At 50.5% G+C, this 13,005-nt stretch overlaps 1 protein-coding gene across 14 annotated transcripts in view; it reads left to right on the forward strand.

The window, feature by feature from the left end:
* Positions 1-12,792, forward strand: part of PCNT (pericentrin) — a 122,111-nt gene extending 109,319 nt beyond the window's left edge. For all 14 annotated transcript variants that reach the window (XM_055373800.2, XM_055373809.2, XM_055373810.2 and 11 more), the window contains 9 exons: positions 2,982-3,226; positions 4,048-4,150; positions 5,181-5,354; positions 7,097-7,216; positions 7,871-8,100; positions 9,513-9,589; positions 10,831-10,969; positions 11,716-11,843; positions 12,307-12,792. In XM_055373800.2, coding sequence (XP_055229775.1) covers positions 2,982-3,226; positions 4,048-4,150; positions 5,181-5,354; positions 7,097-7,216; positions 7,871-8,100; positions 9,513-9,589; positions 10,831-10,969; positions 11,716-11,843; positions 12,307-12,350 — 1,260 coding nt within the window. In that variant the 3' untranslated portion in view covers positions 12,351-12,792. The remainder of the gene's footprint in view (positions 1-2,981; positions 3,227-4,047; positions 4,151-5,180; positions 5,355-7,096; positions 7,217-7,870; positions 8,101-9,512; positions 9,590-10,830; positions 10,970-11,715; positions 11,844-12,306) is intronic.
* The last annotated feature ends 213 nt before the right edge of the window (positions 12,793-13,005 follow it).

Below are 13,005 nucleotides of genomic sequence, written 5' to 3' on the forward strand. Positions count from 1 at the left end.
TTCTTTCAGTAGTGTTTCATTGCTTTCAAAATATAAGTTTTATACTTTTGTTAAATTTATTTACTTATTTATTTTTTGAGATGGAGTCTCATTCCGTCACTCAGGCTGGAGTGCAGTGGCACGAACTCAACAATGTTGAAAAGAAGGGATGAGAGCAGGCCGGGCACGGTGGCCGATGCCTGTAATCCCAGCACTTTGGGAGGCCAAGGCAGGCAGATCACTTGAGGTCAGGAGTTCAAGACCAGCCTGGCCAACATGGCGAAAGCGCATTTCTACTAAAAATACAAAAAATTAGCCGGGCATGGTAGTGTGCACCTGTAATCCCAGCTATTCGGGAGGCTGAGGCAGGAGAATTGCTTGAACCCGCAAGGCGGAGGTTGCAGTGAGCCGGGATTGCACCGCTGCACTTCAGCCTGGGCAACAAGAGCGAGACTCCATCTCAAAAAAAAAAAAAAAAAAAAACAAAAAACACTTTTTGGAATAGTCGTAGTTTTTTTTATCTCCAGAAGCCTTGGAGAGTAGGGAGGTGGTTTGGTGGTACAGACAGTGTGGCCAAGCATGGCAGGGGCGTCTACACAGGACCCCAGCTGAGGGTGAGACGTGGTGTGTGTGTTTGCCTTTCTCCTGGGCAAGGGCTCATCCTTTCATGGAATGCTCAAAGGAGTCTTTACTTTTTGAGAACTTCCTGAAACCACGCCTGAAGTTACCAGCCAAAACCTTTAATTTTGATTGTTTCTTAAAAAGAATAGTAACATGAGTGCTTAGAAAATATTTTCTAAGTTGCATTAGTAACTTGCTTCAGGATGCATCTTGACCTGTATTTTGAGTGAGGTGGCCCTTCCAGAGTGATTTATTTATTAATTTTTTTTTTTGAGGCAGAGTCTCGCTCTGTCTTCCAGGCTGGAGTGCAATGGCACCATCTTGGCTCACTGCAACCTCCACCTCCCGGGTTCAAGTGATTCTCCTGCCTCAGCCTCCTGAGTAGCTGGGATTACAGGTGCATGTCACCATGCCCAGCCCAGCTAATTTTTGTATTTTTAGTAGAGACGGGGTTTCACCACATTGGTCAGGCTAGTCTTGAACTCCTGACCTTGTGATCGATCCGCCCACCTTGGCCTCCCAAAGTGCTGGATTACAGGCGTGAGCCACCGTGCCCGGCCTCCAGAGTGGTTTTTACTGAGGATAGTGAATTTGATCTGGACTATAGAACCTTTCTCTAGCTGTAGCCGTGGAAGCCTCCCAAGAGAGTGGCATGCTGGATACAATTCCATCTTTTCTAAATAATACAATCTCATTAGTTCCTCTGTATCTTACTTTCCTTACTAGAAAATAGAAAAGAGACTCATTCCTGTTTAAGAGGCCCGAGCATTGAGTGAGGCGCTGTCAGGAGGGTAGAGTCTGAGCTGCACCCTGGTCACCGCAGTGGCAGGGGCGCTGGTGCCACGCAGTGCAGGCTCAGCTGTGGGTCCTCTGGGCTGGGACGGCCTCAGCTCAGTGCTAGGGTTCCCTCCCTGACACGGCAAGCCGCCTCTGTGTGTCTGCATCTTGGGCCTCTTCCCGCCGGATCTGTCTTTGTGTTGTCACAAGGAAGCCCCAGCGGCGCTGCTGGGAATCAGAGGCCCTTCAGAGTCTGCTTCGTCCTTCCTTGCCCCATCGTGCAGTAGACCTTCTGTCCCCTGCCTGGTGGGAGTCGGGCCCTGGGCAGGGGCTCAGGCGCTTGCTGACACGCTTCTCCCGGGCACCAGACATGGCCTGTGCCCCCGTCCTGCAGAAGGAAAGGCTGCTGCTCCTTGAGGTTTGGCTTAGGAGCTCAGGTGCACGTGGCCACCCAGGCTCAGCCCCAGGGCTGCACTCAGGCTCATACGTGTGTGCACGTTCACATGCACAAATGTGCCTGTCTGTGTCTGTGTTGGTATGAGCGTCTGGGCGTGTGCGTGTACATATGTGGATGCGTGGGACCAGGGCACAGGGAAGCGTCATCCGGTCTGTTTCAGCTTCTCAGGCTCCTCTCCTTTGGACCCCGCGTGCTTGCCCTGGGCCTGATGAAAGCCTGATAGTTTTAAAAACTACGATGGAAACGCTTTTACCACTGAATCATTCTGGGGCGTGTGATTCAGCTGCCTCCGTGCTGGAGGGACACAGAGCAGCACAGCATGAGGGTGTGCAGTGTGTCGGCTGTGGGTCCCAGTACAGGACCACAGGGGCCGCCTGCCCGAGGGCCTGTTTCTGGTCTGCAAGGGGCCTCCCCTGTAACGCGGCTGTGTGTTTTGGGCTTTTGCTTGGCAGTTGTTGTTTTTTTTTGTTTTTGTTTTTGTTTTTTTTTTGGTAGATGGAGTCTCACTCTGTCGCCAGGCTGGAGTGCAGTGGTGCAATCTCGGCTCACTGTAACCTCTACCTTCTAGGTTCAAGCGATTCTCCTGCCTCAGCCTCCCGAGTAGCTGGGATTACAGGTGCGCACCACCACGCCCAGCTAATTTTTATATTTTTAGTAGAGACGGGGTTTCCTCATGTTGGCCAGACTCGTCTCGAACTCCTTGACCTCAGGTGATCCGCTTGCTGCAGTCTCCCAAAGTGCTGGGATTACAGGCGTGAGCCACTACACCCTGCTGGCAGTTTTGTGTTTTGTTTTGTTTTGTTTGAGATGGAGTCTCACTCTGTTGCCCAGGCTGGAGTACAGTGGCGCGATCTCGGCTCACTGCAAGCTCCGCCTCCCAGGTTCATGCCATTCTCCTGCCTCAGCCTCCCGAGTAGCTGGGACTACAGGCGCCCACCACCACGCCCGGCTAATTTTTTGTATTTTTAGTAGAGATGGGGTTTCACTGTGTTGGCCAGCATGGTCTCAATCTCCTGACCTCATGATCCGCCCGCCTCGGCCTCCCAAAGTGCTAGGATTACAGGCATGAGCCACCGCGCCCGGCTGGCAGTTTTGTTTTTGGACACTGACGTGAACGTCTTCTCTGTCTTTTTTCTGTTAACAACAGCGAGAATTAGAACTGCAGCGTCAGCGTGACTTGCATAAGATCAAGCAGCTTCAGCAGACAGTGAGAGACCTGGAGTCGAAGGACGAGGTGCCTGGCAGCCGCCTCCACCTGGGTTCTGCCCGCAGGGCTGCCGGCTCAGATGCGGACCACCTCCGGGAACAGCAGCGAGAGCTGGAGGCGATGAGGCAGCGGCTGCTCTCTGCCACCCGGCTTCTCACCAGCTTCGCCAGCCAGGCCGTGGACAGGTGTGCACCCACGCCACCTGGCGCTCGCTGGTCCCTTGCAGCCACCCCTCTGTCCCAGACCCGTCCCGAGGGCTGGGGCGTGTCTGGTGTGAGGCCCCTGCTCCTTTGCACTTAACACTCTAGTCCTCTTTCTGGGACTTTGCTGAGGGATTCCAGATTGGCAAGATGGCATGTTCATATTCTAATGTCAGAGAAAAAATCCTGTGATTCAAAATACGCCTGACGTGGGGCTTCCATGTTCCTTTGAGGGTTGGCTTGGTTCTCTTTACACTCTGTGTAGTTGCTCACCACCCACAGGGTCGGGTTTGGAGCCTCCTGTGCCCCCCCCCGCGCTGGCACTGCCCAGTGTCACTCAAGGCCACTCACACCCAGGATGACGATCGTGATATTTCATATGGGCAGAAAGGGTAATGCTAATGTTTGTCTTTTTCCCTATACACAGAAACTCAGCAAACACAGTTCTCCTTTCTATACTTGGACTTAATGTATAGAGCAGCATGATTGCTAAGCAAAGTTTCACTTAGGACAACATTTTAAATCATTCATTCCAGAGGAAAGCCACGGGGCCTGGCAGGCGGTGGCTTCCTGTGCTCAGTGGCGCGCCTCCCGGCTGGAGGTTTCTGAGCTCTGCAGAAGCGTCCAGCCACAGGCCTGTTGCCCCCGTGGGCCCCTGGCTCTGCCTCACAGCTGGACGAAGTGATTCACACACAGGCTCCTCAGAAACCTGTCTTGTCTCTCTTGAGCCGTGAGCTCTTGTTTAGTTTTGGATAATGGTCACTTGGGGCGCGTATGCAACTTTGAGTGCCCATTTATTTTTACAGGACAGTTAATGATTGGACGTCATCCAATGAGAAAGCAGTGATGTCTTTACTGCACACGTTGGAGGAGCTGAAGTCTGACTTGAGCAGGCCCACCTCCTCCCAGGTAAGGGGTGAGTGATCCCAGGTCCCTGGCCTGGCTCCTCCCCCAGAGGGGCCCTCTCGGCAGCTTTGTGGTTCTTTTTCACGCTTCCCCATTGTTCTTCCTCCCTCGCTGCCTTCTCTGAATTCGTGGTTGCTATCTGGGTGAGTGGGTGGGGTCGGCCCTGTGGGCCGAGTGGGGACGGATGTCCTCCATGTCCTGGGGCACTTGTGTGGTCTTCGGGGGCTGAGCCCTGCTGCCATGGGATGCTGCGTGACTGGTGGAGCCCCCTCACGTGCTGCTCGCTGTGCATGACCCGGACATATTGCGGGTTGCTGGTCAGGAGGGGCTATGGTTCTGCTCTGGTGCTGGCGGCCGATGTTCACCTCCACCTGGCCCAACCTGCTGGCTTTGTGTTTGTGTTGACGGCCTTTGCAAGAAACAAAAACCCAAGTCCTCCTTGGAAAGTCTGAGCTCACTGTAAGCTGCCTCTGAAGGAGGTGGGAATCTGGCTGCTGGTATAAATTCTTGTTGTGTGTTCTGTGGCATTTATGAAATCATGACTTTGATCGTGGAGCCCACGCATGTGAGGTGCAGGGGAGCTGAGCCGCTTACCCTCCGGCCCCGCCAGCTGAACGTCGTTGGTGGGGTGCACCGTGCCCCCTGTGTTGGGCCCTGGTGACCTTTCAGCGTGCCCACCCTCCACAGGCTGAACGTCCTTTTGATGGTGGAAGTAATAAACCTGTTTTGAGGGGCTTCACATCCGCCCCCTTGGGATGAACTAACAACGGTCCAGCCACCTGTTAATTTCAGTGCTGTTAGAACAACCAAACGGGCTATGCTTTGTGACAGGCCTGTGTTGTTCATACAAGCCAGTTGCATGCAAAGTCTGTGATTCAATGACTTTTACAATTTTCTGCCAGCTCCACAAGCTTCTTATTGAATCCCAGACACATTAATTACAATCCCTAAAAATAACTGTTGACAAAAAACACAAGTAATGTGCGTGCCCTTTAACAACAAATTCTTACAAATTTCTTTTCTTTTCTCCAAGAAAAAAATGGCAGCAGAGCTGCAGTTCCAGTTTGTGGATGTCCTGCTGAAAGACAATGTTTCCCTCACAAAAGCCCTCAGCACAGTGACCCAGGAGAAGCTGGAGCTAAGCAGAGCCGTGTCTAAGCTTGAGAAGTTGCTGAAGCACCATCCGCAGAAGGGCTGCAGCCCAAGCGTAGGTGTCTGTACTTAACTCTCACCTGCCTCAGCCTAACCCGCCATGGTCCAGAGCAGCTCCACCCCACAAGAGGCCGGGCTCCATTTAGGGACCTGGGGATGTGGGCATCAGCTTCTCCCTAACCGCCAGGCTCTGTTGCCTCTGTCTGAAGCCTTGCTAAACGTTGTGGGATGTTTGGACATCTCAACCGACTTCCAGCTCCGCCACAGACGGCGTCCTCACTGACCCTGACCGCTACTTGATGTTTGGTGCATGTTCATAAAAGGGTATTTTGACTAAGAATATTATAATCTGATCTAATTTAGAGTTTTAGTTAAAGTGATTTATAATTTTTTTTTTTTTTTTTTGAGACGGAGTCTTGCTCTGTTGCCCAGGCTAGAGTGCAGTGGTGCGATCTCGGCTCACTGCAACCTCCACCTCCCAGGTTCAAGCAATTCTCCTGTGTCAGCCTCCCAAGTAGCTGAGATTACAAGTACCCGCCACCACACATGGCTAATTTTTATATTTTTAGTAGAGACGGGGTTTTGCCATGTTGGCCAGGCTGGTCTCAAAATCCTGACGTGATTCCGCCCACCTCAGCCTCCCGAAGTGCTGGGATTACAGACATGAGCCACCGTGCCCGGCCTAAAGTGACTTATAATTTTCATAATGGTATAGTTGGATAGAGTTATCTTCCGGAATGTCTGATTTTTTTTTTCTTTTGTATTTAGGCTATTTTGTTTGTGATTTGCTTTATTTTTTATAACTTTTTAAAAATTATTTTTAAATTTACATACAGTAAGATTTGCCCTTACCTAGTGTAGTGTCATACAAGTTCACACACGCACACATCCCTGTAACCTTCATAAGTAACCACCATTCACAGAGCACACAGCGATGGCCCCCCCAAAAAGAGCAGCAGGCATCTCCGCCTGCCGCAGGCCCTGGCTCTCTCCCAGAAAGGTGTGTCAGTGGAACCAGCCCGTCTGGGACCTCCTAAACTGGCTTTTTTCACTTTTTGGGTTTTTTTCTGAGACAGGGCCTTGCTGCATCTCCCAGGCTGGAGTGCAGTGGAGCAGTCACAGCTCACTTCAGCCTTGACCTCCCAGGTTCAGGGATCCTCCTGCCTCAGCCTCCTGACCTGAAGTGGTGTCAGCAGCAACCTGTGCACATCCTCCCGTACACTCTTAAGTCATCTCTAAGATCACTTGCAACACCTCATTCAGTGTAAATGCCACATAAATAGTTGTTATCCTGTATTGTTTAGGGTGTAGGGGCAAGAAAAGAAGTACACACGTTTGGTACAGACATCTTTTTTTCTGAATATTTTTCACGCACAGTTGGTTGAATCCATGGATGCGGAACCCACAGCTGTCGAGAGTTGACTGTGTTTGTAGTTACCAGTGGTTGGCATTTCTAGGACCGGAGAATATGAGAGTGTTTAAGGCTTAAAGCTTTGAATTTGGGGTGATTTTACAAAGAATTGGTTTTCTGTTTCTGTTAAAATGTACCTTTTTTGCAATCATACTTCAGCAAGTGGCATGTCGTAATTACTCCGTGTTAATTCTTTGGCTGATCACAGCACGGCATAACCTAGGCCCCGCTGAGGGGGTGCTGAAGATGAGGAGGGGCCAGGCGTGGTGTGGTCAGCCTGGCCTCCCCGCACATGGCCTTCTCCCTCACCTGCCCCCGGCTACTTCTCTAAGATGCTCTTGCTGACGAGCAGCTCTGTAGACAGAGCTGGCTGTGCTTCCTTACAGAGGTCGGAAAGGTCTGCTTGGAAGCCAGACGAAAAGGCTCCACAGAGTTCCCTGAGGCGCCCAGACCCCGGCCGGCTTCCACCAGCTGCCAGCGAGGAAGCACACACTAGCAATGTCAAGGTAGGAACAGTGCCACGAGTATAGAACTTTGGTGCTTTTTTAAGTCCTGGGTTTGTAAATGGCAGGCAAAGCATTTTTGTGACCACAAGGTTCTTGTCTGCCGGGTGTGGCAGTCACGTCACTAAAGGAAAGGACGTTCACAGAATAAACTTCGGCTTGAATTTTGTTTTAGTTGTGCACAAATACTGAGTTTCTGTGCTTGTTAAGCGTGGAACGTGGAAGGCTTTGACAAAGTCAGCAAATGGCGGCCTCTGCAGCCTGAGGGAGGCCTGGCCCAGGGGCTTGCTGGGATTCGGCCCAAGATCTGCTGCAGTCTCCTGATGGCACATGGCCCCCACCCCGTGACGTCCATCTCATGCCCAGTTTGGACCTTACCTAAGGGGTGAAATGCAAGAAGCTTCATAGGGGCTCATTTGATGATGCTGTGGAGAGGAGCTTGTGGTCCTAGATCTTGTCTGACAAACACAAATTGATCTTCCAACAGCAAGGTTGTTTCTGGCCACAGATAACTGTTGGAAGGCCAATGGCCTGTGTGATGATTTGATGGGAAGAAACAATCTGACTCTTTGGAAAGAGCAATGGTGTTAATGTGCTTTTGTCAGCAAGACAGTCTTTGCTTCCTATGATAAAATTTTACTGCTTTTTTTCTTTTAGATGGAAAAATTGTACCTGCATTACTTGAGAGCAGAGAGCTTTAGAAAAGCTCTGATTTATCAAAAGAAGTATCTTTTGCTGTTGATTGGTGGATTCCAGGATTCTGAACAAGAAACACTCTCCATGATTGCCCATTTGGGGGTATTTCCTTCCAAAGCAGAACGGAAAATCACATCTCGTCCTTTCACCAGGTTCCGCACGGCTGTCAGGGTGGTCATTGCAATATTAAGGTAAATGCCATGACATTCAGTCAGTGCGTTCCGCGTCTGTCTCCGTGAGTGGGCAGCACGCTGCATGGTTTTTTGGTGATTTTATTCCTTGAAACTCCATAATATGTTCTTTTTAAAGAGGAATGGCATTTGAGGCCTTAGAGAAAATACAGATGATGAACTTGTCTTCAAGAAGTCATGTGTATGAATCTCTCACCTTCTAAAACTAAAGATTTAAGGGCACCTTTGTATTACAGAGGAACATCTTGACTTTTAATGGGTTTCATGCCACAAAGAACGTGCTGAATTTCTAAAACTGTTTTTCCCCCTAAACACTGTGCGGCTGTGCCTGCTCCCTGATGCCACAGAGGTGTTTCCCAAGGCCACGCGCAGGCCTGTCTGGAGGAGCAGATGCAGCAGAGAGCAGCTAGGAGTCCCGCTCCTTTCAGAGACCAGGTGCCGAGCCAGTTCAGTCATCGCGGCTGCGGGCTGGGCCAAAGTGGGGTGCAGGCGAGGCCTCCTGGGTTGCTGTACTCTCAGCTTCTCTGGTCCTGGGGCACTTTGTCTCCTCGTCTCTGAGCTCCCCTGACCGTAGGCCTCCACGGTCCATCCTTCTACCCACCCATCTGTCCATCCTGTGTTCATGGGGAGAACACCCTGCAGGAGGAAGCATTTTAGGCACTAGATAGGGGAGGTAAGCAGACCCAGATCCTACCTCCTGTCGAGGAGGGGAGATCTTTTGAAGGCAGTGGTGTCCCAGAAAGGAGCAGTCTCTGTGTCCCTGTGAGGGCACTGCCTAGGGTAGCTGCCACCAAGGGGCCTTGACAGGTCTCATGGAGGAATCGGCAGTGTCTGCTGTGCCTCAAAGGAGGGAAGCCACAGGCATGATGCTTGTTCCGAAGGCCATCCTAGCAGGACGTCTGGGGCCCTGCACGCTGACCTGCATGCCCTCATCACCTGCACTCTGCATGCTCACCATCTGACGGACTCCTGCGAGGGCTGGGGTCTCCGTGTTCTGAGCCTGTCCAGTGGCTTCTGTGACAGGATGAAGATGGGAGGGTCCTGCACACCAGGTGGGAGCAGCGTGTGTTTCCTAGTCACTGGTGTGGCCAGCTGACTTTGAACTGGAGTCGTCCTGAGCTGGGCCATGGCGGGTGTCTAGGGGACCATATGGTCCACGGTGGGGCCACAGTGAGGCTTTGTCAGGTGGTCGGGCATGGGAAGGTTGCCACCGCCGGCAGCCCTGCGAGCACTTTGGATGTGTGCACCCGGCATGCCAGGCCCGAGTCAACAGACTGGCCGACCTCGGCGTCCTGGTCCCCGTGGGCAGCGAGGCCCCTGTTCTGCTTGTTTGGTCACAGTGGGGTTTTCATTGCTCTTTCCCTTCCTGTCTTGCCATACTTTTAAGTGTGTCTTGTCTCTTTTTCTTGTAGATTACGTTTTTTGGTTAAGAAATGGCAAGAAGTAGATCGGAAAGGAGCTCTGGCACAAGGCAAAGCCCCTCGCCCAGGTGGGACTCCAGCTGCCGTTGACCGCTGGACTCACAAACCTTTCTTTCTACTCTTGTTTTTCATTCACTTTGGGTCATTTTTCAGTGTTGATGGGGACGTAATAAAGCACGGTAAGAAAATCCGTGAATTCCGTCAGGGCAGTCATCCAGAGGGAAGGCGTGCCCGGTGTAGGAAGGTCAGAGCTCACGTTAGCTATGAACACAGGTCACAGGGGCGTATGGCGATGGGAAACACGGAGATGCTCAATATATTGATTCTTTAATAGTGTTTAGCAAAATGGTCTTTTTTTATTCCTTCAATCAACTGAAACTCACTTCACGTCTCTTTCCTTGTAGAGCATCATGCTTATTTCTGGCTCACTCACATCTTTGTCTCGGGAGTTCTCTGCCGAGCCATTGCCCCCTACAGCAGAGAGCACAGCTGGCTGCACTAGTGCTGAAGGAGCCGGCCTCAGAGTAGGGCATTTCCAGGGGCTCTTGTCCCAGAGTGGCAGGCGTTGTGTGCAGAGAACGCCCCTCCCACGCAGCACAGAGAATGCGGGGTGGGTGTGTGGCTCCGGGCCTGTGGGGCTTAGGCTGCCTGAACCACTGCCGACCAGCACCATGACTTGGCATTCCTGGAAGTGCCTTACCAAGTTGTTGTTGTTGTTTTGTTGTTGGTTTTTTAAGAGACGGGCTTGCTCTGTCATCCAGGCTCGAGTGCAACGGCACAGTCACAGCTCACTGCAGCCTTGAACTCGTGGGCTCAAGCCATCCTCCTGTGTCAGCCTCCCCAGTACCTGGGACTGTGGGCATGAGCACTGCGCCTGGCAGCTGTATCAGTGTTGACTCCACATTTTAATAGTTGCTTCTTGAAATTAAAATGCTTTGATTCAGCCTTCAAGCCATCAGGAAAGTTTGCCCCTCTGAGTCACACCTGGTGGTCTCCAGGGTTCCTGCCCCTCCCTCCTGAGCCAGCTCCTCAGAGCGGATAGAGGCAGGACCCCCCACCCAGGTCTTGAGACCCCCCTGCCCCGCACTCCCCCGGAGACGGGCTGCCCCTGCAGATGCAGATAGTCAAAGCTCAGGTTTCTTCCAAAGCTTTTAAAAAGATATTGTACCTTGAGCACTTTAAAAATGTCTTAAAATTGCCATACAGGCTCTTAAAAGCTTATACGTTTAAACTGTTGATAGATGGCCCTTTACTAAAATGCATTCATTTCTTTTCCTAATCCCTTGGTTGTTAAATAATTCTGGGGAAGGGGCCCGAGCACGACGGCCGCAGTCTCCACCCAGAACCAGAGAGTCCCCCCCAACCCGGGATGTACCCTCTGGCCACACCAGGGACCCCGCCAGAGGCCGCAGACTGGCAGCAGCAGCCTCCCCACACAGTGGGGGAAGGTCAGTGTGACGCCTTCAGGCCCCGTCTCCTGCCAGGGCTCTCCCTCCAGCCTACATAGGGCCTCAGAGAAATGCATTTTTAGTTCTGGCTTTGGCCCAGCCCAGGGCAAGGCAGGAAACTCTCCAGTGTGAGTCTGTGAGGGCCAAGAAGTCCCGCCCTGTTTTGGGGGAGGACCTGACTTTTCTGGTGTCTCTGGTGCCCCAGAGCCCGGTGCTGCCATCTTTAGTGAAAGAGTAAATGGTGGCCGAGGGCTCCTTTTGTGAGGGATGTGCCTAGGTGAAGAAGGCATGTTCCCTGCCGTGAAGATACTTGGAAGCTCTGGGTGGAGAGGGAAAAGGGATACCCCTGGTGCTCCCTGGGCCTGGTGGAAGGCTAGGAGGAAGGACAGCTGAGGTGAGGACTGAGCGGGGCAGGTATCACCCTGACAAAGAAACAGTTTGGGAAGATCAGGAAAGGCAGGTGAGACCTGGTGCAGAATCCAGGTTGGGTAATAGATACATCGTCGAAGATGTAGCAAGCAAAGTAATATACTCAACTCCGGAACATTGCACAGAAGCTTTTAAAGCACTCTGTGACACTTTTTGTAATGAGGGATCTGAAGGAAATGGCCCCAGAGTCACCCATCCCCACGGGTCTGGTTGGCGGGGCTGGTGCCTTTCTTCTGCACTCAGTCACCATGGCTCCGTCTGTCAAACTCAACTCTTTTTTTTTTTCTTCTTCTCTTGGTGTGGTAATTTGTTTGAAGAGCCACTCCATCCCCAAATTCAAGATTAGAAAGATCCCTGACTGCTTCTCAAGATCCAGAACATTCCTTGACAGAGTATATTCACCATTTAGAAGTGATCCAGCAAAGATTGGGAGGGGTACTACCAGGTAATGCAAGTCCTCGCCGAGTATTTATTAAGCTGATTATCACTGTACCCTGGAAACGTAGGGTCCGTTGAAAGATGGCTGGTATTCAGCTTAGTAATCAAAGTTTCAGTCTGAACAATCAGTGTCACTAACAGTATTAGAATAGAGGCTACAAGTGAAGAATCTCACAGAAGTCTAAGCCAGTGTACTCAGTGATATGTGCTGAGGTCAGTTTGACTTAATCACCGTCTGGACTTTTTTTGTCCTTTCTCTTACATTGATAGCGAACATAAAGATTATATTTCGACCAGGATATAATTTGTTCAGTGTTTCTTAAATATCATAATTTAAACCACTGTATAATTCATATTTTTACCAAAATTTACATGAATTCAGTGATAGTGTTTCAAAATTGTGGAATTCTTTGCAAAAAATCTGTGAAGCCTTGTAACCAATTTGCTGCCTCATTTTTATTTATATGCAGATTCTACTTCAAAGAAATCCTGCCACCAGATGATTAAACAGTGAATAAAATGTCATGGCTCTTTCCTGCGACAATTCTATTTGAGGAAAAGATTTGTTTTTCCCTTTTCCCAAGGAAGCTCGTGGGACAGCATGGGCACTACTCTTCATGTGCGGTGACACCAGCCCCCAGATGCCTTGAATTAAGTGTCCTCACCTTTATGCATGACTGCAAAGCCAGATGGAGCATTTTTTATGGAGCCTCCATATGTTTTAGGCCCATGACCTTCGTGAGGTGACGGGCACTCACTCCCATGAGCCCTGGCTGTGTGCTGTTGTGTGCCTGTCGGCAGATCCATCCTTCCTGCCTCCAAGGAGGATACACAGAGAATGGCTTCCTGTTGTTTTGTTTATTTTCTTAATGTGTACAGATGGAAACTTCATTTAAAAATAAAAACAAAACAACTCAAAAAGGAATAAAATTTAATCACTGTTTTGTTTGTGAATAGCCCTTGTGTTGTTTTTTTTTCCATTTTATCCATTTTATCAGTTTGCCTTTCTCACTGACTAAAAAATTGAGCAGAGAGTTTATGTTAAACTCATAAGTCAAAAATTTTCAGTGGAACTCGGAGCATTCTTGAATAGCCACTTGACTGTTGTTTACTGTTACTTGGTTTCTCATTTTTTTAAAGATGCTGCCACTGTGTATCCACCTCTCATG

Source organism: Gorilla gorilla, chromosome 22 (assembly GCF_029281585.2).
Source record: "Gorilla gorilla gorilla isolate KB3781 chromosome 22, NHGRI_mGorGor1-v2.1_pri, whole genome shotgun sequence".
Lineage (NCBI taxonomy): Eukaryota > Metazoa > Chordata > Mammalia > Primates > Hominidae > Gorilla > Gorilla gorilla.